This window comes from Acinonyx jubatus, chromosome D3, assembly GCF_027475565.1.
Source record: "Acinonyx jubatus isolate Ajub_Pintada_27869175 chromosome D3, VMU_Ajub_asm_v1.0, whole genome shotgun sequence".
Classification (NCBI taxonomy): Eukaryota; Metazoa; Chordata; class Mammalia; order Carnivora; family Felidae; genus Acinonyx; species Acinonyx jubatus.
This window is the reverse complement of record NC_069392.1, coordinates 27,367,258-27,390,837: the sequence shown is the minus strand read 5'-3', so window position 1 is coordinate 27,390,837 and position 23,580 is coordinate 27,367,258. Positions and strand designations below refer to the sequence as shown.

The 23,580-nt window shown below is 45.5% G+C and overlaps 1 protein-coding gene across 2 annotated transcripts in view; it reads left to right on the top strand.

The window, feature by feature from the left end:
- Positions 1-20,763, top strand: part of UBE2L3 (ubiquitin conjugating enzyme E2 L3) — a 54,246-nt gene extending 33,483 nt beyond the window's left edge. For both annotated transcript variants that reach the window (XM_027049712.2, XM_027049713.2), the window contains 2 exons: positions 12,592-12,778; positions 19,279-20,763. In XM_027049712.2, coding sequence (XP_026905513.1) covers positions 12,592-12,778; positions 19,279-19,433 — 342 coding nt within the window. In that variant the 3' untranslated portion in view covers positions 19,434-20,763. The remainder of the gene's footprint in view (positions 1-12,591; positions 12,779-19,278) is intronic.
- Positions 20,764-23,580: the final 2,817 nt, after the last annotated feature.

The window sequence follows — 23,580 nt, the reverse complement described above, 5'->3', positions numbered from 1 at the left end:
ATTGCATAACCATAGCATCATATCATAACCAGAAAATTAAGTAATACAGTCCACTGACTTTATTCAGATTTCTCCAGTGTTAATATGTGTGTGTTTATGTCTGTGAAGTTTTATCATACCTGTAGTGTGATGTGACCAAGAGCAAAGACACCTATCCCAGAAGCTGCCCACAGGCCCCTCACATGTTATCCAGAACCAGGACACATGGCTTACCCCCACCCCACCCCGTAGCAATCACTGGCTGAAGTAGGATAGTGCTGTCCAGTGGGGACATACTGTGAGCCACAGCTGTCCTTTAAAATTTTCTGGTAGTCCCATTAAAATTTTTAAAAATTCATTTGGGAGTTCATTTTGTAAATAGTTCATGTAATGCAATATATTTAAAATATCGTTCAACATATAATCAGCATCAATAATTATTACTGAAATATTTTGCATTCTTTTTTTTTTTTTTTTAAATACAAGATCTCAAGGGGGCACCTGGGTGGCTCAGTCGGTTGAGCATCCAACTTCTGCTGAGGTCACGATCTCGTGGTCTGTGAGTTTGAGCCCCGCGTCAGGCTCTGTGCTGACAGCTCAGAGCCTGGAGCCTGTTTCAGATTCTGTATCTCCCTCTTTCTCTCTCCTCCTCCGCTCATGCTCTGTCTCTCTCGTCTCAAAAATAAATAAACGTTAAAAAAAAAATTAAAAAAATAAAATAAATACAAGATCTCAGAAATCCAGGTGGTGTTTTGTACTCAGCACTTCTCAGCTCAGAAGAGTCACATTTCAAGTGCACAATAGCCACTAGCAGCTGGTGGCTACCTGTCGGACAGGTTTAGACCAGTCAGGATTTACCCCTGGGTCACAATGAGGGAGCAGTGTGACTGCATACAAAACCAGAAGTTTGCCAGCAAAGAAATGGGGGAATGCCTGTTGGCTGGACAGCCTGTTGGGGCCTGGTGTGACCCACCCATCATTGTGCCCCCTTCTATTTGGGCACTGCTCACAGTGTGACTTTTGCTGTATTGTGATATTGATATCTATCTCAGTGAGTTCTGATTCAGGTGGGAGCCTGAAATCTGTTTCCCTTCTACTTCCTGTGCCTAGCACCATGTGACACACATAGTAGGCACCTCACACACGGTTTGTAAATTCAATCTGTAATTATCCTAAAGCAGTATTTCTCAATGAGGTTGTGTTGTACGCTGCATTTTGGTATGTGTGTGTGGATTATCTGTGTCATATTGTCCCTGTTTCTTGTCCACTAGATGCCAGTGGCCAACTTTGTCATTGGGACGATGTAAGGACACCCTTAGGCATTTCTAAACCTGTCTGAGAGGGACAACATCGCCCTTAGTTGAGAACCACTGTTTCTGCGTTTGCTTTGATTTTGTTTTTTTTAAGTTTATTTATTTACTTTGAGAGAGAAAATTCCAAGCAGGCTCTGTGCTGTCAGTGCAGAGCCTAATGCAGGGCTTGAACTCAAGAACCGTGAGATCATGACCTGAGCTAAAATCAAGAGTTAGACACTTAACTGATTGAGCTACTCAGGTGCCCCTGATTTTTTTTTTTAAACAGTTTTATTGAGATTCATAAACCATACATGCCATCCTTTTAAAGTGTATGATTCAATGGATTTTAGTCTATTCACAGGCAACTATCACTACAATTTTAGAATATTTTTCATTACTCCCAAAAGAATCACCCCCCACCCATAGTTCATCCCCCCAGGCTGAGGCAACCAAAAATCTACTTTGTCCCTGTAGATTTAGCTATTTTGTATATTTCATATAAATGGAATCATACCACATATGACCTTTTGTGTCTGGCTTCTTTCTTAGCATAATACTTTCATGTTCATCCCTGTTGCAGCATGTATCAGTACTTCATTCCTTTTATTGCCAAATATTCATTATAACGGATATAGCATGGTTTATTTACCCATTCATCAGGTGATGGACATTTGGATCGTTTCCACTTTTTGGCTGTTATGAATAATGCTGCTGTGAACATTCATGTACAGGTTTTTAGGTGGATGTGTGTTTTCATTTCTTTTGAGTATTTACATAGGAGTGGAATTGCTGGGTCATATGGTAACTTTATGTTTAACCATTTGAGGAATTGCCAGACTGTTAACGCAGTGGCTGTATCATTTACATTCCTACCAGCAATGTGTAAGGGTTCTAATTCCTCCATATCCTTGCCAACGTTTGATATTGTCTGTCCTTTCAATTACAGCCATCCTAGTGGGTACAGAGTGGTATCCCATTATGGTTTTGATTTGCATTTCCCTGTTGGCTAATAATTTGAAACATCTTTTCCTGTGCTTGTTGGCCATTTATATGTATTTTTTGGAGAAATGTCTGTTCATGTTACCTTGCTCATTTTTTTTTAATGTTTATTTATTTTTGAGAGAGACAGAGACAGAGCGTGAGTGGGGGAGGGGCAGAGAGGGAGATACAGAATCCAAAGCAGGCTCCAGGCTCTGAGCTGTCAGCACAGAGCCCAATGTGGGGCTTGAATTAATGAACGGTGAGATCGTGACCTGAGCTGAAGTCAGACACTTAACCAACTGAGCCCTTACCTTGCCCATTCTTAGAATTGGGTTATTTGGGTCTGTTTGTTTTTTTTTTTTAATTCAGTTGTAATTAGCTTTTTTTTTTAAATGTTTATTTTTGAGAGAGAATGTAAGCGTGTGAGTAGGGGAGGGGCAGAGAGTAGGGGACAGAGGATCCAACGTGGGCCCCACGTTAACAGCAGCAAGCCTGATGCAGGGCTCAAACTCACGAACCGTGAGATTATGACCTTAGCCAATGTCAGACACTCAGCTAGACTGAGCCACCTAGGCACCCCTAGCTTTGGTTTTTAAAAAAAAGCGGCAATAATCAGATTTTCTTTCCTAATAAGAGCTTGTGTTATTTCCATGTGAATGACCTAGAATTTACTCCCTACCACCTAGATTGACTGTGAGATTCTCATACTTCCTACTTTATTAGCAACTCTAAGCTGTGACTGGTGCCTAGGATATCCAGAGTTGTAGAAATGTTGTCTCTTCTGTGTACAAGCTCCAGGCTGGTTCTGACTTCTGGGGTCATTGTGTTTCAGGTATGTTAAACCATTATTCTGAGAGCTGACCCATTCCTGGCCATATTCAAAAGAATAACGTATACACTGGCATTGGTGATTTTATAATCGAGAAGAGAATCTGAGTTTAGCAAACATTTGAGGCGTGGTTCTAAGGCTGCCTTGGGTCCCTGCTCTCAGGCATCTCCTGGACTAATGGAGAAGACAGGTGATCAAAATGCAGCAGCTATCAGAGTGCTGCGAGGAGCCCACCAGAACAGCAAGGCTTCCTTGCTACCACTTCCCTCTGTTTTAGATAAACCCAGGCTTCTTATATGAGAACATCACTGATCTTGTGGCTTCCCAGAGTGAGTGCTGCTACCATATCCTCATGGCTCCCTACAACCTTGCCTCCCGTGCTTTTCCTGTGGTGAAGAAGGGGCACTGGCCAATGATGCCTTGGGAATGCATGGTAGCTTTGTTTTTTAATTAAAAAAAAAATGTAGGGTCTTTAATGCTTGCTCCCACAGGTACTCGTGATACTATTGATATCGTCTTTACAAATGAAACGGAGTTCACACCCTGCAGTGGGGGTAGCAGTAAAGAAATTGTGGTATATCCAGACAGCAGAATATGCTGCAGCCATTAGGAAGATCAAGGAGATAAGTGTACATGGGTGATGAGGGTAATGTTGGTGGCAGCCTGTAAAGTAAATAAAGGTGTTATGGCACTGTGCGCACAGTTCCCCAGCATGTGAGAGAGAGCCTCATGTGCCTTCACCTAAAAGAAAAGGGGCAGGAATGCCATCTGCTAGGGTTCTGGCCCCAGTCCTCTGTCAGGGAGGCTAGACTAGAGGAGCTTATTTTCTTCTCTGCCTGCCCACATCCCACATTTTCTACAACAAATGCGGATTTCTGTCTCTGTGTTAGTATTGAACGTTATTTTAACAACTTTAGGGCCAGATTGTAGAAAGCAGTGTGTGTTCTTGGCTTGCCTGCCTCCGCCTGAGGGTCCCTCCTTCAACCTTCAGCTTGTCTCCTCTCCCTCCTGGGAGAAGTTAGCCACCTCTGGCCAAGCCCCCTCAGCCTCTACTGAAGCAAAAATGTAATAAATTGAACAAAGTTTTATTGCCTCGATTTTCCTTTTGTTACTTAACGGATACAGAGTGTTTGAGGGCAAAGAAAGTCTTAAAATTAGAGGTGGTTGCACAACATTATGAATTCACTAAATACTACTGAATTGTGTGTGCCAAAATAGTTAATTGTGTGTTACGTGAATTTTGCTTCAATTAAAAAACGTTTTTTCCCCACTTGTAACAAAACCTACTTTCTGAAGCTAGTAGGGTGTTCGGATGTCTGTGACATAAGCACCCTTTCCTTCCTTTTTTTCCTGTTGCCCTCTGGTGATTGGTGTGGTGTTCTTGATTAAAAGTATTTGGCACTCTCCCAGGCACAATATAAAAGCTCCTTTAGTGTTAGGTTATTTTTTGTCAAGGAAGAAGGAAGATTTCCCTCAGCTCCACCCTGGCCTCCAGGAGTGTGTGTGAAGCTTTGGTTTCCTTCTTTTACCTTTTTGTTGCTACATTTGTAGTTGTAATCTCTCACCTTCCTTTCTGGATCCTTATTCACTTTATAGCCCATTTCACCGGAAATCCTTACCCTCCAGATACCTTCCTTTTTTCTACATTGCCCTTCCGGACTGAGGAGGAGCCAAGTCCTGCCTGTCTCAGGGCCCAGCCTTGGTTTGTGTTTTCTGCTCTTCTCTGCTTTTCTGTTGATTGTTCTGGAGCTTCTTCCTTCTGCTTTTCTGTAGCTGTAATGGTTGAAACCAAATGAGGGGAGCCCTGGTTTCTGACCCAGAGCCATACATAAAAAATAATTTTGCCACCAACCTCAGATTGCACTGGGGATGTTCTTAGGGAGAAGAGCATCCCTCCATGTTGGTGGGAACTGTTGAGCTCCTGTCCAAACCAGGCACAGGCTTTGTGGACAGAAGCCACCAGGGGCACTGCCCTCCATGGTCTCTGTAACATTGAGTGTGGCTCCACCCGCAAGGTGTTGTGGCCTGACAGAAATGGGAAACATCTGGATTGCAGAGTGGAAGACAATGTATAGATAGCAACATCTATACATGTTTTTTCATAAAGTTATGAAAGTTATGAAAGACAGACAGTATGACTTCAGTTTTATAACTACTTATAAGAAATATGTATAGATGGGATGCCTGGGTGGCACAGTCAGTTAAGTGTCTGGCTCTTGCTTTCAGCCCAGGTCATGATGTCACGGTTTGTGAGATCGATCCCCACATCGGGCTCCATGCTGACAATGCAGAGCCTGCTTGGGAATCTTTCTCTCCCTCCCTCTCTGCCCCTCCCCTGCTCGCTAGCCCTCTCTCTCAAAAATAAACATTAAAAAAATTAAAAAATATATATGTATAGATGTCCAGAATAAAATGTCTTTGTTTATGCTACATATGCATAGAGAACATAGCAGGGCCATGCAGCAGGGACTAACAGCTATTACCTGGGGGATGGAATGTTTAATACTTCGTTGTTGTTGTTGCTTTTGTTATATTTCTATGAAGAATAATAATAAGGCTACTTCATTCCTGGGGTAGTGGATTGTGTTGTGAGAAGTACATAGGAGTTCGGAGGAGAGAATATTCCTTATTGAATTCAGTTCATGGATATTGTGATTTTTAAAACATTAAAAAAATTTTTTTAATGTTTATTTATTTTTGAGAGAGGGAGAGAGACAGAGTGAGAGTGGGGGAGGGGCAGAGAGAGAAGGAGACACAGAATCTGAAGCAGGCTCCAGGCTCCGAGCTGTCAGCACAGATCCCGACGCAGGGCTCGAACTCACGGACGGCGATACCATGACCTGAGCCAAAGTTGGATGCTTAACTGACTGAGCCACCCAGGTGCCCCACTGAGCATGATTTTTAAATTTAGTTATAATTCATAGGGTAGTTTGGTCATGAGAGATTGGAAAACCAGTTTTAAGATTACTTCCACTATACTTTCAGTATGATGGAATTCTGTAGTGTGGGGTCTTCATTGACAACTATAGTGTGAAAAACCCTGTGAACCAAATTGTTGGAAATGGTACAAATAACTCATTCAGAAAGCAACATTAGTGCAAAATCAGCCTACTAATTGAGCAGATTTTGTGATTCAGGCAATCAGGAAGCTTATTTTCAGAATAGCTACAAAAGAATAAATACTTGACAGTTTACAAAGGGTAAAAAGACATCGTCTGTGTTCAGAAGACCCATGAGCTTATCTCAGCTTTTGAGAAGACTCTAAAAAAATTTTTTAATTATTTATTCTTGAGAGAGAGAAAGAGAGAGGATGAGCAGGGGAGGGACAGAGAGAGTGGGTGGGCTGGGGGGGGACACAGAATCCAAACCAAGCTCCAGGCTCTGAGCTGTCAGCATAGAGCCCAATGCAGGGCTCCAACCCATGAACCATGAGATCATGACCTGAGCCAAAGATGGACGCTTAACTGAGCCACCCAGGAGCCCCAATTGACAAGATTCTAGAGTAGACCCTGAAGGCATGAGAGCATAGAAAGCTCCCCTTTAACAGCACAGCTCAACTCTGGGGGGCAGGTAGCCAGCAGGTCAGGTCTGGGCTTGGCATCATTGTGAATCTCGGGCTTTGTTAGCTTGCTGGGTGAGGCATGGGGAAAGGATGGGATGCGACTGAGGGGTCGTCACCAAAATGGACAGAAGTGGATGTGATACACAGAGCCTTTAGTTCATCCTGGAGTGAAGAAGGGACAGCATGTTCATTAGCTCTAAACCAGGATCCACCTGTGCGCATCAAGTCAGCCATGAGTCCTGCATGTGGTGTCAGACAGCTGTGTACATGCTGTGGGGACACACCATGTGGCAGCAGTCCACGTACGTCAGGGAGTGGGAGGATTGGACTGACTTCCTCTGTGGCTGCCAGAGAGCTGTGTGGTGTCCTTATTGCATCACAGAGAACGCAGTCACAGCAGTGACACAAACTGTGACTTCTTTGGGGAAACTGAAGGAATCAGGGTCAACATTCAAGAAAGGGAAGACGTGCAATGGGGTCTTGAGATTCTTGAAGGGTTGCCCTGGAAAGGAAAGATTAGGTTTGGCCACAGGGTTAGGAGTAGGACACATGGGTAAACGGCCCCAGATGGTCTGATGCCATGTGTGGAGGAGCTTCCTCTTGGTCTTAGTTGCCACAGAATGACTTTGTGCCTTACAAAGTTGGTGTCGAGAACTGTGAAGGATCTGAAGTTTTTACCCTACTTGCAAGCTAACAAGGTAGCCTGCCACGGCTTATTGGACGCTGGCAGGAGACAAAAGACTTCTTGTACAGGGACAGAGGACAATTCGTGACTCATGATACAGCAAGCCACATGAGCATCAGCACATTCTCATCAGTGCCTCTTGCCCGCAGGCCCCACAGAGGTGACGAGGATGGGCCCAGAGGTATGCCTGCACATGCAGCAAGTTGTGTTGCAGGAGAGGAAGGGTGAGTTTAGGGTCTTAGGCTGATTACTCAACTTCCACCTCACTTGTTAAGTTTCCAGATGTGGGTGATGACAGCGTCTGCCTGAGGGTGCTGTTGGGGGAAGTGAATTGGAGATAAGACAGAAAAACAGCTAGCATGTAGTAAGTCTTTGGTAAAGAGTGGTCGAATCTTACTTACATACATGTGTGTAATGACTAGAAGCAAATGCAGAAAAGGGTTTTTTTTTTAAAGTTTATTTCGAGACAGACAGGGAGCATGAGTGGGGGAGGGGTAGAGAGAAGAGAGACAGAGAGAGAGAGGGAGAGAAAAAATGAATGAATTGAATGAATTCCTAAGCAGGCTCTGCACTGTCAGCGCAGAGCCCCCAAGATCATGACCTCAGCTAAAGTTGAACGCTCAACTGACTGAGCCATCCAGATGACCCAGAAAAGGGGATTCTTAGCACGAAAGCAATACCAAAGTTATTTTTCTTCTTCCTTTTTTCTCAACCATACTGTTGATAAAATATACTTATGTAAAGGGAGAGTGGATACATGTTTGGCTTATCACCTATAGCATCTTCAGGAGAGAGAGTAAAATTTAAAATCTGTGCAGTAATTTATGACATGTTAAAATTATCAGAAGAAAAAAAATTATCGGAAGAAATTAATTTTACATCTAAAAACTTTCCTTGACACAATGTGAGCTGAAGGGAATGCAAGGCATACATAAAGGTGGGAATGACAGAAAAACATTAGTCAGGGTCATGCATAATAAGTTTAGGTCTGAAATGTCAAAAGTTGTGGGGCTTTAGGCCTTTATCTGGAAGGTATATGCTTCTTCTGTGTTTTAATTTTTGCACACCTTCAGCGAAAGTCCCTGGGACCGGTGGACAGTGTGTGTGTCAGCACACATTCGAGCCACTCCTTTGGTCCTCCCCAGAGCTCCAGACAAGGACAGAGTCTCAGAGAAGTTAAGGTGAGCTTAGCCACACTCCCTGGGTTGTGGTGAGAGGCTCAGCCTGTCCTGCTTCTGGTAGCAAGAGAGCTGCTTTTCTTGAGCTTTTTCCCAGGTGCCAGGCTCATTGGACTGTATGTGCTCATACTTCATCATCAGTGCAGGCTGCTGTTACACTCCCATTTTACAGATGTTCAAGAATGTCCCAGGCTTATCCAGCAAGGAGGAGGTAGAACCGAGGTTAATACTGCTAACTGGGACCAGCTATCTCTTGCCTCTCAGCTCCTAGCACGGCGCCCAGCACAAGGCAAGGCACAAGGCTGGTGACTAGTCTGGGGCAGTGAATGAATAAATCTGGCAGAAATCACAAGCCAAACAAAAGTTATAAAGGAAAGCTCTTTTCACTTTGCTCAAGCAGTATAAGCGAACATGATTTTTACTTAGAAAATTTAAATCTCTCCTAAAAAACAAAAGCAGTATTCTCTGAGTTCCTTCCATTTGTAATTTGTACAAATGTGTATATTTGTAACAGTGAGTTGAGCTCTCTGTCCTAGGTAGTGACTCGGGGTGGGCAGACAGGGCAAGGTCTGGGAGGGGTCTGCTACCACTTTAACTTCTGGACAGTGTTCTAGAAAAATCTGTGTTCATGAAGAAGGGATTAGGGAAGGATTTGTTAGGATAAAAATGATTTCCCAATCGTGTCTTCTCCTAACATCCTTTCCCAGGTGTGTGCAGGTCAGTCTCCTCACACAGGCATACGACCCAGACTGTTAGTTAGCATCTCCACTTTCTTCCTGACCCTGAGTCTCCAACTTCCTTACAAGCTTCCCCACAGGTTAATCTGAGAGTATATCCCGCTGTTCAGGGGGAGTTCGGAGCCCTAAACGTGGCCCCAGGCTTTCCTTAGGAAGACCCTGTGTAACCCCTCGGCCACACTGTCTGCTCCCAGCCTCTTGTCTTCCCCAGACTGCCCCTTCCAGGCCCCACCATCATAGTCTTTAGTCATATCTGTCTGGAAGTCTTCTCTCGCCCCTCAGCCTTCCCCAACTTTACCTGTCCTCCAAAGCCCCTGCCCCATGCCTCCCTTCCTTGGGCAGGATTAGAACACAGGGCAGTATAGAGACCTGGTGCAAGCCAGCCTTGCTTCCCAGCAGAAGAGCCATGTTTTGCTGGAGGATGCCCAGATGGTTTGGGGCTGGGGGGGGGGGGGGGGCGCTGCCGCTGCCAATAGCATTCCTGGGCGCTCTGTGAAGCTTAGCTTTCTTTGGGTTGGGTGTGACATGGCACACCTGGATGGCACGCAGGAGAGCCAGAGTATTGGGAAAAGGCAGTAGATGAAGGGTTTGCTCAACCCTGGAGGTAGAGGGAGGGTGGGAAGAGTCTGGGGCTCTTTTTCTTGGGGCATCTCTCAGAGGCTCCTGGGCCCATCAGAGCATCCAGGCCCTGAAGTCTAGATCTTTGAGCTGTCCTGAAGTCTAGATCTTTGAGCTGTCCTAGGGACAAGGATGTGGGGCATGGTTCTGGCCATGTGTGGATAGCAACTAGGGGCAAGCTCTGTTCCCCAGAGTTCACCTGGAGTTCCGCCACCTCTTTGAACCGTTAGCACTCAGTGTGGTCTTGGTTGGGTTGTTATATGTTCATATTGTGTGTGACTGTTCATATTTTCAAAAAAGATATTTGCAAAAGACATATCTGATAAAGGGCTGCCATCCGAAAATATACAAAAAATTGTTAAAACTCTATAATAAGAGTCTGATTTTCAAATGGGCAAAAAATCTGAATAGATACCTCACCAAAGAAGATATATAGATGACAATAAGCATATGAAAAGATAGTCAACATCATATTGTCATTAGGGAATTGCAAACTAAAGTAACATGATACCATACACACCTATTAGAATGGTAAAAGTCTAAAACACTAACACTAACAAATGCTGGGGAGGATGTCTTGGTGGCTTTCATTTGTTGCTGGTGGGAATATAAAATAGTGCAGCCGCTTTGGAAGACAGTTGGTGATTGTTTTTTTAATGTTTATTATTATTATTTTTTTTTTGAAAGAGAAAGTGTGAGTAGGAGAGAGGCTGAGAGAGAGGGAGACACAGAATCTGAAGCAGGCTCCAGGCTCTGAGCTATCAGCACAGAGCCTGATACATGGCTCAAACCCACAAACCTCAGGATCATGACCTAAGCCAAAGTTGGACGCTTAACCGACTGAGCCACTCAGGCACCCCAGTTGGTGATTTTTTTTAAATGTTTAGTTTGGAGGCACCTGGGTGGTTAAGTCAGTTAAGTGTCCAACTTCGGCTCAGGTCATGATCTCACTCAAGGTTCGTGGGTTCAAGCCCGGTGTCAGGCTCTGTGCAGAAAGCTCAGAGCCTGGAACCTGCTTCAGATTCTGTGTCTCCCTCTCTCCCTGCCCCTCCCCCGCTCATGCTTTGTCTGTCTGTCTCTCTCTCTCAAAAATAAATAACTATTAAAAAATGTAAATGTTTAGTTTGTGAGAGAGAATGAGAGCACAAGTGGGCAGAGGGGGAGGGAGGGAGGGAGAGAGAATGAGAGAATGAGAGTATATCTCAAGCAGGCTCCATGCCCAGCACGGAGCCTGCTGGAAGACTCCATCCCATGACCTGAGCCAAAATCAAGAGTTGGTTGCTTAACCGACTGAGCCACCCAGGCACCCTGACAGTTGGTGCTTTTTAACAAAACTAAACATAGTCTTAACCTACAATCTAGGAATCATGCTGCTCAGTGTTTACCCAAAGGAGTTAGGAATGCATATCCACACAAAAACTGACACACAGGTGTGTATAGCACCTTTATTCGTAATTGCTAAACTTGGAAGCAACCAAGATGTCCCTCAGTGGATGAATGGAGTAAGGGGTGATAAATCCAGAAAACAAAATATTTAGTGCTAAGAAGAATGAGCTATCGTGCCATGAAAAAACATGGCAAAACCTTAAATGAATATAACTAAATGAAATATGCTAATCTGAATGATTCCATCTATAATATATGATACCATACCAAACCAACAAAATGCATACCAAGAATTAACCTTAGTATAACTGGACTATGGATAACAATGAGCTGTCAGTGTAGGTTCATCGATTGTAACCACTCTATGGGTGATGTTGATAGTGGAGGAGGGGACATATAGGAATTCAGTACAGCTTTCCCCTGCTATCAGGGGAGCATTCTGGGGCACCCAGCTGGCTCATTTGGTGGAGCATGCAACCCTTGACCTCAAGGTTGTGAGTTCAAGCCCCATGTTGGGTGTAGAGATTACTTAAAAATAAGTCTTAAAACACACACACTCACAAACACACACAACTGGAGCATTCCTAGGAAACCTTTTATAAGCCAAAATGGTGTAAAGCAAAGAAGCATTTAGTTACTATTAATTTATATGGAAAAAATTGTTAGTGTTTCCAGACCCCAAAATTAACCTCTCAGGCTTGTCTGATACCTTAGGGACACGTCTTGCTAACAGATAGACAAAAGAAGTCAAGGTAAAGCACAGATGTTTACAGATACAGTTCAAAGCTCTGACGGCTTGACTCTGAGATGCTGAGTGCAGTTCCTGAAGAAGGCACTTGTCGGCGCCACCACTCTGGCTGCTCCAGGTGCAGTGCTCTCTATAAATGATTGCTGCAAAACAGATGCTGAATGCTATTTTCATTTTTTGCCTTTTTTGGTAAAAGTGAAAATCCTCTTCAGATTTCTGTCTGTTGGCTAGCAAAACAGGTACTAACATAGGTCTTTCAAGAAAGCAAAGTGGCGTCACTCAAACTTCTGGAAAGTGGGGGATACCTGTACTTCCCTCTCAGTTTTGCTGTAAACCTAAACCTACTCAAACAAACAAAGTCTATTAAGGATACAAAGAGAAAGAGACCACACGGCCAGTTGCAGACCTTTATGCAGCTTTGCGGACATCCTGCTCCGGAAACACTGATTGATGGTTGCCCTGAAGGTGACAAGGCTTCAATTGGCATACTATTTGAAATAAGTTAATTTTTCAAGTAAACAGGACAGTCCTGTCTCAGCTACAGGTGTTTGAACTGTAGCGTGTTCATTTTGATTTTTTCTTATTCCCTGCAGGACAACCCTCCATATGATAAGGGGGCCTTCAGAATCGAAATCAACTTTCCAGCAGAGTACCCGTTCAAACCACCGAAGATCACATTTAAAACAAAGATCTATCACCCGAACATCGATGAAAAGGGGCAGGTCTGTCTGCCGGTAATTAGTGCTGAAAACTGGAAGCCAGCAACCAAAACCGACCAAGGTAAGGCATGCTTCTTGTGTCTTTCTCAGGTGGTGCTCTTCTGGGGATGCTGTTGTGGGGCAGGGGCCCCTCAGTCCTTTCTAATGCCATGTTTCACAGATTCCAGAGAAATCTTACCTGACCCAACTCCAGTGCATGCACAAGTGCTGCTGAGGTTCCCGCCATTCCTCATGGGCAGGGCACATCTCAGTCAAACCATTGACCTGCACAGGTATTTGAGGAGGCCCTCCTGTGCTCGCAGACCAGTGGGGACACATGTAAATAGACCAGCCCAGCATTTGCTGCCTGTGCAGTTAGGGGGTGTAGGTACTGTCCCTGGAAGTTTTCATGAAGGATTGTGGGGCTGCTTTGAGTGGGAAAGGGCGAATGGTGTTTAAGGTAACCTCATACAGCAGTTAGCACATGAACTCAGACTTGAAGGAGGGAGGGAGGTTGAAGAGGCCCTGCCAGGCTAAAAGAAGGGTGCAAATCAAAGCTACCTGGCGGACAGCACAATGCCAGTGGCTCAGAGTGGGTGGTGCTGGGGGGAAGGGGCATGGTCAAGGGCTGTGTGCCCAGATAAAAGCACAAAGTTGGCTTTAGTGGACCTGGAATTCCTTGCAATTGAATGTGGCCATGTGTCCAGGTACTTCTGTATGAACATACATGTGCTAATTTTTCTGGGAAAGGTACTTGATTCATTATTATGGTTGGCCTTCCTCTTGTCCCTTGGAAGTATCTAGATTTTGTTATGGACTGTGTCTAGTTTTTATTTCTTAACTTCAGAACTTTCTTTTGAACTTTTAATCTCATATTGTTGGTGCGTAGCCACCTGAACAACTATACGGTCTTTTCAGATTAAAGGGAGTGAATGAGGGTGGAAGGCCTCAGATGGTTTTTCAGACTGATACAGTAATTTTTCATTGGAACCCCTGGAAGATGGAGTTGAAATCCTTTTGCATGGGAAGTTGAGCCTCTCTTGTTTGAAATAATCATCATGAAAGGTGTCCATCAGGCTTTCACAGCTCAGTAGTAGAAAGGAATGGGTCTAAATGTTGAGTCTGGGTAGAGAGATCTCCAGTGGACGTGACTTTCGATCATGGATGACGTGATGTTTATAAAAGCTGATGAAGTTGTTCTTAAGTGCACATACTTGGTTTTTGTTTTTGTTTTTCTATACAAATTCCTAGCTCTGTGTTGGAAGGTTGTAGCTGCATTTGTTCCGGAATGCCTTGTCAGCCTCTCACACAACTTCAGGAGCCCAAGTTGTGTGTATCTAACACCATGCCCTGGGAGGGAAAGCCCTTCCAGGCCTGGTTGCGCCACAGCTAAGACTGCCAGGCCTCAAAGTTATAAGATCTCCTCCCTTACCTGAGAAATGGAGTGGGACCAGGGGCATTGAGGCTTGGAGGAGATACAACCACAAGTAAAAGTGCTCCACACCTCTTCAGGGACTAGCTGCTCAGGATGGGCAGATGTAAGCGCATAGCCAAAATGCTGGGCTCCCCTCCACCCCTAAATTAGATACCTGTCAGATACCTGAGATAGGCTTTTCGTTCTTTTGGTACTTGCCGGTGGGCTTTTTTTTAATTTTTTTTTTTTTTAACATTTATTTATTTTTGAGAGACAGACACAGCATGAGTGGGGGAGGGGCAGAGAGAGAGAAGGAGACACAGAATCTGAAGCAGGCTGCAGGCTCTGAGCAAGCTGTCAGCACAGAGCCTGATGCGGGGCTCGAACCCACAAACTATGAGATCACGACCTGAGCCGAAGTTGGATGCTCAGCTGACTGAGCCACCCAGGCGCCCTTGCCGGCAGGCTTTTTAAGATAAAAATTTTGGTACAGGGTACTGTTGTGTGTGAAGTGATGGGCAGACTTGCTATTTTGTTATTTGGGACAGTTAGGGTTTCTTTCTGGAAAATCGTTCTGTAGCTTGTCCTCACATACATCAGGCATGTTGTCCCTGGCACTTGCTGATATGCTTCCTTGTTTCTGCTATCTATTATTATGTTACAAACCACCTTAAAACTTCATGACTTAAAATAACAGCAATTTGGTATTTCTCATTCTGTAGATTGGCTGGGCTCAGCTGGATGGTTCTGTAGCTGGTCATCCCTGAGGTAACTCATGGCTGAGTATCTCTGTAATTCAGCATTCACAGCAACTTTACAGTACATACTACTGCAAAAAAAAAAAAAAAAAAAAAAAAAAAAAACGCAAAACACCCAAAAAAACCAAAAAAACTAGAATCAGCTGTACCTGGAATGTCCAGAATAGGCAAATCTAGAGATAGAACATAGATTAGTGTTTGTCAGGGGTGGGATGAGGGGATTAGGAAGTGACTCTTTATAAGAGTGGGTGTTTTTGGAATGATGAATATGTTCTGGAATGAAATAGTAGTGGTATTACACGGTTTTGTGTTATCTGCTGAAAACAACTTAATTTGTATACTTTTAAGATTTTTTTTTAATGTTTGTATATTTTTGAGAGAGAGAGAGCATGAGCAGGGGAGGGGCAGAGAGAGAGAGAGGGAGACAGAGAATCGTGGGCCTTGAACTCACGAACCTTGAGATCATAACCTGAGCCGAAATTGGATGCTCAAACAGCTGAGCCATCCAGGTGCCCCTTGATTTTTAATTAGAAAGTAGAGAAGCATTAAAAATTGAGCAAAAGTTTGGGGTGCCTGAGTGGTTCAGTTGGTTAAGTATCTGACTTCAGCTCAGGTCATGAACTCGCAGTTTCATGAGTTCCAGCTCCGTGTCGGGCTCTGTGCTGACAGCTCGGAGCCTGGAGCCTGCTTTGGATTGTGTTTGTCTCTCTCTGCCCCTTCCCCACTTCCACCCTGTCTCTTCTAAAAATAAATAAACATTTTAAAAAATTGAGCAAAAGTAGCAGGAGAAAAGTCAAGAAACAAAGCAAAACTGTATCAAACAGAGAGGTAGTAGATGTTGACAATAAAAATACCAGAAAAAAGGAATGTGAAAACAAAGTTTTGCATAGCAGTGTATCTGGTTCTAGTAGATATCTTAGCAGTAGAGCAAGGGCTTAATGTGGTAGTTGAATAAGATTTGCCATATAAATTGGAGTCTGTAACAAAGCCAGCATAATATGGATTCTGTGTGTACCAAACAATAGCGACAGAAATATATAAAGAGAAAAATAATTCCTTAATTGAATGTTTCAGTTCCCCTTGCATTATTATCTTAAATCAAGTGGATAAAATTTAGAAAGAGGACTCAGTAAATATAATAAACAGTGTAAGATTAATTAGATTTTGTAGTACATTTTGTGGAAGGCATCAGACAGCCTTTAGGGATGGGGGAATGTACCATTCACATTTTACTCTGAGAATGGAGCCCCCGGATCTCCATGAAAAGGGGGGGGAATGTCATGGATATTGTTTACATTCCCCATTACAAAGAAACTAAGAACAAAAACAAGGAAATTTTATAGCCTTTATTCTCTGACTGTATACATTGAGAGTGGGAGGTAAAATTTGATTTTGTTCTTTAGCCCCTACATTTTGGAGGAGAAAAAAATACTCCTGAGGAGCATTTGGGTCAAGGAAGAGATTTAAAAAAAAAAAAAAAAAATAGGGCTAGACCACTTGTAAAATACAGTGAATGCACTGTTTTATGTATGAAAAATGCTGGGATGGGGCCACAGTTGTAGTTTGAAAATCTGTTGTAGCTGTCAGTTTCCTTACTATCAAAGCAAGCTAAGCTCAGCTAGACTTTATTACAGTTTAGCCAAGGAGCCAGAAATGCACCCAGAGAAACAGAGAAAGAATGAAATACTCATCAGAACAAGTAAAAAAAATTGGAAAATAGTTTGACTTGATCAAATAAGCAAAAGCAAGTTCCCAGACAAGAATTAAATAGATACAGAAATCTTACAAATTAGTCATCTTTTGAAAAAACAGTCTTGGGGTGCCTGGGTGGCACAGTTGGTTAAGCATCCGACTCTTGATCTTGGCTCAGGTCATGATCCCACAGTCTGTGGGTTTAAGCCCTGCATCAAGTCCTGCGCTGATGGTGTGGAGTCTGCTTGGGATTCTGCCCCTCCCCTGCTTCTGCTCGCTTGCTCTCTCAAAATAAATAAATAAACTTTAAAAAAAAAAAAAAGAAAGAAAAAGAAAAACTAGCCTTAATAGTTAACAAAATGGTTTTTATACCAATAGATTAGGTATTAAGATGGGCTAGTTGGGGTGCCTGGGTGGCTCAGTCAGTTAAGCGTCCGACTTCGGCTCAGGTCATGATCTCACAATTCGTGAGTTCGAGCCCTGCATCGGTCTCTGTGCTGACGGCTCAGAGCCTGGAGCCTGCTTCACATTCTGTGTCTCCCTCTCTCTCTGCCCCTTCCCTGCTCATGCTGTGTCTCTGTCTCAAAAATAAATAAACATTAAAAAAAAAAAAAAAAAAGATGGGCTAGTGAACAGCAGAGAGCCTGAGTATCCATCACAGAGGGTGAACAGGAAAACTTGAAAACTCATCAGTACCTCCCACAAAGTACTTATCCAGGCAAGAACCCTCTGAGGTTCCTGAAATGCTAATGAAGCATCAGTTCTGCTACAGAACTGTTTCTGATCATGGAAGAAGACGGGAAGCCACCTTGTTGACACAGTGAGTCAGATGTGGTTCAAGTTTCTAGCCTGAAGTCAAGAGCAGCAAAAGAGTATGGGGAAGTCTATGGAGCAGTCTCGCAGCTGAGCATGGGGTGGAGAAATCTGGGAGCTTGCTAAATTAGGGCCTGGCCTGCAAGCTGGGGTAGCATCTGTGAAAGATGTCCTCAGGAAGAGGGTTTGTCCGTGTGCTTGCTTCCCCTGGCTGGACAGGAGGGAGCCTTAGGTGCTTATTTTAATGTTTGTTGATGCATGCCTTCTGTTTATGGTGAGTGAAAGTGGTTTTCCATTGGAGTTACTAACATTTACTTTTCCTTTATAAAATATAAATATTTTTATTTTTTAATGTGATTTAGAGAAATATATTAGATAAGTAGTCACTTAGGTTATATGTGGAAACACGGCAAATAGTGGAATACCAATGGTTGAAGTTGGGGAAATAGGGACAAAATACCTTTATCATTGTTTCTGCTGTTACACAAGAATAAAATATAGAAAGGGTAAATCTTAAATACACAGATAGAAATATACTTCCAGAGCCTGCTTTCTCTTAAGAGATATTTACAGGTGGGAGGTGATAATGCCTGCCCCTGAGGGTGGTGTGGAGATAGGGAGAAACTGCCCTAACCTACAGAGCTGTTTCCAGGCCTTTCATTCCTGCTTGCTCTCCCCAGTCCACCCTTTCTGCCCACCTCCTCCATACTCAGCCTGGACCCTATGGCCTCGCCTGTGCCCACCATGGTCACAGGAACCCTCAATTGCCCTGTCTCACTTGGTAACACTAATAGACAGAGGTGAGGGCAGGTGGTATTTGGATGCCTGGCCAGGAGTACTTTGTGCTGTTCCCCCCACTCAGAGTGGACCTATTGGCTGGTTATGTCTTTGTACCTGACCCAGCCAATGGTAGCAGGTAATCCATAACTTGTAATGCTAGGGTGAAGAACATGGCTCCCAGGAAAGGAATCCATGGCTTCGGTAATCCAGAGAAGAGATGCCTTTTTTGCTAGGAACATGACAGTGGGAAGAAACATGGAACTCTGGGGGTGCCAGTCCTAATCAGGGCGGGGTGAGGAGAAGCATGTGGGAGAAGGCAAAGTGGCTGCATGCACCCCACTTCTGAGGTGAGGAGGCTTGGGTTCCTGAGCCTTCCGTGCTTCCCCCTTGATCTCTCTTTCCCATCTTCTGTTCCCTGGTGGCCCTTCCATCCCAGGGCTAGCCTTCCAGTACATCTAGGATTTACTGTACTTTGGGAAAGCATTGTGGAACCCACCCTGAGCTGTGTGATTTCTGCCTGTGGGATTGAGAGCATAACAGTGCTGAAGGTTACCTGCCTTCCAGCAGTTCGGGTGTCAAGTGAACCTTTCTCAGCTGCTTCAGAAGCTCCTAGTGGTCTTCCAGGGTGGGCTCATTATGTATTTACATTGTGCAGACCTGTCATGCACCCTTCATTGCCATGCTTTCTCAGTACACTTTTATGGAAACTCCCCTGAACCGATTGTAGTGAGGGACACGTCACCCAATCCCTACCCTGGAGAAGCTCCACTCGTGCGTGCGAGTATGTGTATGTGCATGTGAGGAGGTGTTCTTGCTAGGCCTGAGAGCTCCGCAGTTTGGGAGAAGCAGGGAGAGGGTGACTGGCTCCCCAGGGTGTCAGTTCAGGAAGGTTCCTGGAGAGGTGGAGGTGTCATCTGACCAGTTAACTGCTGTTGTATTAGCTGCTTGTGGCTCAGCACCTTCTCCCAGCTACAGAGAAAAGATGGGTTGTGCCCTGGTGGTTAGAATTTTGGATAAACGGGAGGCTGCTTTCTCGTAAAAGCACATCGATGTAAATCAGTGTTGCAAAGTTTTGCCCTTTCTGAGACTGTTCTAACCAGCGGTGCCTGGTCCTTTTCTTGGCAGTAATCCAGTCCCTCATAGCACTGGTGAACGACCCCCAGCCCGAGCACCCACTTCGGGCTGACCTAGCTGAAGAATACTCTAAGGACCGTAAAAAATTCTGTAAGAACGCTGAAGAGTTTACAAAGAAATACGGGGAGAAGCGACCTGTGGACTAAACTCTGCCGCGACTGATTCCAGCGAGTGTGAGCGGAGATCCCGAGCAGCGCATTCAGACACCCCGCAAAGCAGGACTCTGTGGAAAATTGACACGTTCCGCCGCCTGGCGTTTGCTTGTGGCAGTTACTAACTTTCTACAGTTTTCTTAATCAAAAGTGGTCTAGGTAACCTGTAAAGAAAGGATTAAAAATTTAAGATGTTCTAGTTCTGCTTTCTTTGTTTTAAAAATCACTGCTTCAATCTACTTTAAAAGAATGGTATTTCTTTTCTTGTCCAAATTGATCCAAAATTTTCAATTTACATTTAGCCCTTAAGGTTAAGGAAAAAAAAAAAAAAAGGTTGCAGTTCCCTTTCTTCCCCTGCCCCTGCAACTCCCACCTTCTTGCATTCGGTTTATTTTTCACTCATTCATTTCCCCAGACTCAGGCCCATCTCCTCCGCAAAGAGAAGAGACCACTCCTGATGATTCTGGTGGCTTCTCTACTCCCACGTTGCACTGCCCTGTGTGGGAGTTGGTTCAAATTCTCCTGGCCCCAATTTATAACATCCTTTAAAAAAATTTTTAAAACAAGCAAACTACCACTCACCACCCCACCACCTCCCCCTCATCACCCCCCCAAAAAAAAATTCCGTGAAAAGGGAGGCCCAGTTCTTATGTAAAAATCTGGCTGGTGTTACCACAATAACGTTGATTAAATGGGCAAACCCTGATGTCTGTGTGCGTGATTGAACTTTGGCCTGGCCTGATTGGGGTAACCCATGTCTGTGGTGACCCCAGGGGAGGGCCTGCCCACCAGAAGATGCTGGCACTTGTGTGAGCTGACACTTGTGTGAGGAATTTCTCGCCAGAGAGGCTCCTGAAGCCAAAGGTTGACACTCCTCCCTGCAGCCATTGTAGAAGATGTGTCAGTGCAGGCAACAACGCCAAAGCCAGAATGTCCATGTGAAATTCCACGCTCACCTGTCACCGAGCTCCATCTGAATGTGCCACGGAGCTCCCTCTCCCAGCTCCTCAGTGCAGCACAGCCCCACTGCGACCCTCCCTTGGCACAGTTTGACCCTTTGCGGGGTTGGAATTGGCTGGAGTTGGCGGGACTCGGCTGTAGCCAGCACCAGTGTGGGGTTGCTGGCACCCTGCTGGCCCCTTTCTTCGGAGCAGCCGGCCAGCCCAGGAACAAGACGGCCTTCCCCCTCCCTCTGGACTCACAGCCTTTGCAGAGTCAAGCTCCACTTGAAGCTCACTCAATAATATCCTTTACATGTGTTTTATATTGTTTTGACTGCCTTTTTTTGTAGAAATAAAAATTGACCTTAGAATTTATCATCAGATGAACTTGTAAGGATTTGAATGTTAATGTCTTTTCAAAGCAAGTGGGACTGCCCCTGAAATAGAGAATACCTGTCACTGACACCCAGAGGAAGCTGATGGTCTAAACACCGTGTGTCACCAACTCCTCTTTTGCCACTGGTGGCTGCCCTTCTTGGCTCTTGGGGGGGGGGGGGGGGGAGGGACTAGATCCTGTGGGGAAGATAAAGAAACCTGGCTTTCTGTTTTTAGCTCTCTTACTTGAGATCTTTCTGGGCCTTACAGACCTGTAAGATGGTTTTACCTGTGCAGAGGTGGGTGTGATGGGTAGGTTAGGCAGCAGAACGTTGTTTAGTTGTCCAGGTGCATGGCCCCTGCAGTGTGGCAATGAACTTGGCTTCTTCAGTCCTAGGTACGCCAGGGCAGGTTCTGGAGACTCCTGTGGGCCCAGGAAGGCAGGAGCACCGGGCCAGTGTTTCCACATCTGTCTCTTCATTAGCAGAAAGGTGATAATGGACTTTATTTCACTCACACACAGATTTGTTAATAAAATGCCAAATTCTGTCAGAAGCTATCCAAATAAGCCACCATTTGTTCTTGTTGCTTCTCTGAATCCAGAAATATTGCCATTCTTGGAAACTGTCCCATTGCTTCATATCTCTACCAGCGTAGCTTTGCCTGCCTGTCGCCCTCTCACGTCTGTGCTCAGGAGGATACCTTTGTCAAAGCTGGCAGCCCCTCAGGGACTCTCAGCCCTGGCATGGCACCCCATGGTTTGCCCCGTCAGAGGCCTGGCCTTCAGAGAGCAAGGCAGGGGATGGTCCCTCCTTCAGGCCTGGGCAGCTTGCCCCCCTCCAGACTGGCAGTCCCCAGGGCAGGCTTTGAGCATGCTGGCGGACAGCCCTGGCTGCTCCACAACCAAACAGCTGGGTCCTCTGGAGAAGGGGAGAGCTGTCGAGCAGCCACCACTGACCCAAGCCTTCTCAGGAATTCACAAGCACTGGGTTCCTCGAAGTGCGCCGGGTTCCCTCCCGCTCCCTGCCAACGGCAGAGAATAGGCTTTCTAAGATGCTGCGATCCCGTTCTGCTGCCCTTAATAAAAATGCTCTCTGACACTGGTTTGGTTTTGTGGGCTTCTTCCTTACTGGGGGTGGGCAGAGCCAGGGGCCTGTGTTCTTGGAGATGGGGAAGGGGTGGCCAGGACCTAGGCTCTTCTGCCTGCTCCTCTCTCCCCATGCCCAGCTTTTCCAGAAGAGGCACACACAGGTGTGTGGTCTTTCCACGAGGGAAGCAGAAAAGGCTGAAATCCAGGCCATCGGGGCCTGTGGAAGGACCCATTGGGTGTCAGGGGAAGGGACAGTGGCCTCTGTATATGCATCACTTCAGTTCATCTGTCAGTCCCAAGAGAGTGGTATTATGTACATTTAGCAGAGGAGCAGACTGAGGCCCCTAGAGGGTGGCTGTCTTGTTCAACCTCACTGAACTAAATGAGGGTGCACCTGAGGGTGAGGCTAGGCCATTTCCTTGAATGATTCCAGCCAGAAACCTGCCTCCAAGGCCTCCTAAGTCCCCTTGGGAATTTGACACAAGCTGATACCAGACCTGCCCTGTCAGCTACATCTGCAGGTGTCCAGGAGGAACCTTCCTGGAGTGTCATTTTACCTGCAAGCAAGGAGCTAGTCCTTTCCCTTGATCATCAACAGGGTGATCAACTCTGCTGCCTCTTAAGACTTTATCCTCTGTGACTCTTAAGACAACCCCATGGACACCATTATCCCTATTTTTACAGAGGAAGAAACCGAAGTTCAGTGACAGGCAAGGACACGTGGCCTGTGTTTTTACAGTTTGGCTCCAGAGCCTGTTACATTCCATCACTCAGGTTCTTGGACCCCAGACACAGCCACAGTCCTCACCCCTTTCCCAAAACCAGAGCTCTACAGGGCCTTCTCTCAACTTCCTCAACTCTGGAGCCACCATTTTCTTGCCTTCCTCACTCCTGTATTAATTGTTCAGCTCAAAATATGCATCTACTTCATCACTCCTGTGCCCACTGCAGCCTGGCTTCTGTCAGCCCCTGGCCAGCCTCCTGAGGCTTCCCTGGCAAGGGCCCCAGGACTTCCTCATTGCACAATCCACAGGCTGTCAGCCTCTCAGCCTACTCTCTTCATTTGGTAGCATCTCTGTGCCCCACTCTGCAGGGCAGCCACCTGACCCCATCAAAGGCAAAGCCAGACTGGTCTTAGTTCTTCCTGCCCCATTTGCACTGGCTCTTCCTCTTCTCCCTGCCTCCCTCACGCAGTGTGGGGCAGTGGCACCAACCAGAGGAGCAGAGCTGAAGGTGGCCTGGCTCAGGTGGTACTTGCTAAATGGCTGTTTCCTGGGTGATTGGGACATGTTTTTGCAGGAGGGCTCCTGGGGACACCATACACGCCTCAGAGGATCAGAGTGGAAAGGACTGCCCAATGGTGGATGGAGGCCCATAACCAAGGCCCAAAGAAGGAAGTCACTTCCTCCAGAGAGCGTTTTCTGAGCAGGCCTGGCTGGGTTAGGAGCCCCCCTTTGGCCCCACACTCTACTTTGTGTTCCTCCCCCCTCTCTCCCACTGCAGTCCAGCCAGCTAAGCCCATGTATGTGCCAGACTGTGAGCTCCACACAGGCTAGGCAATCTGAGCACTCAGTCCTGCCTGGCCCAGAGCAGACCTTCCATACATGACTGATGGGTAGAGAACAGTAAACCCCTTGTCCAAGCCACCCAGTGCACAGCAGGTTTGACATAAAGAATACCCCATCTCCCCAGTGGGGTGCTAGTGACCAGCCCCACAGTGGGCCTGATCTGCCTG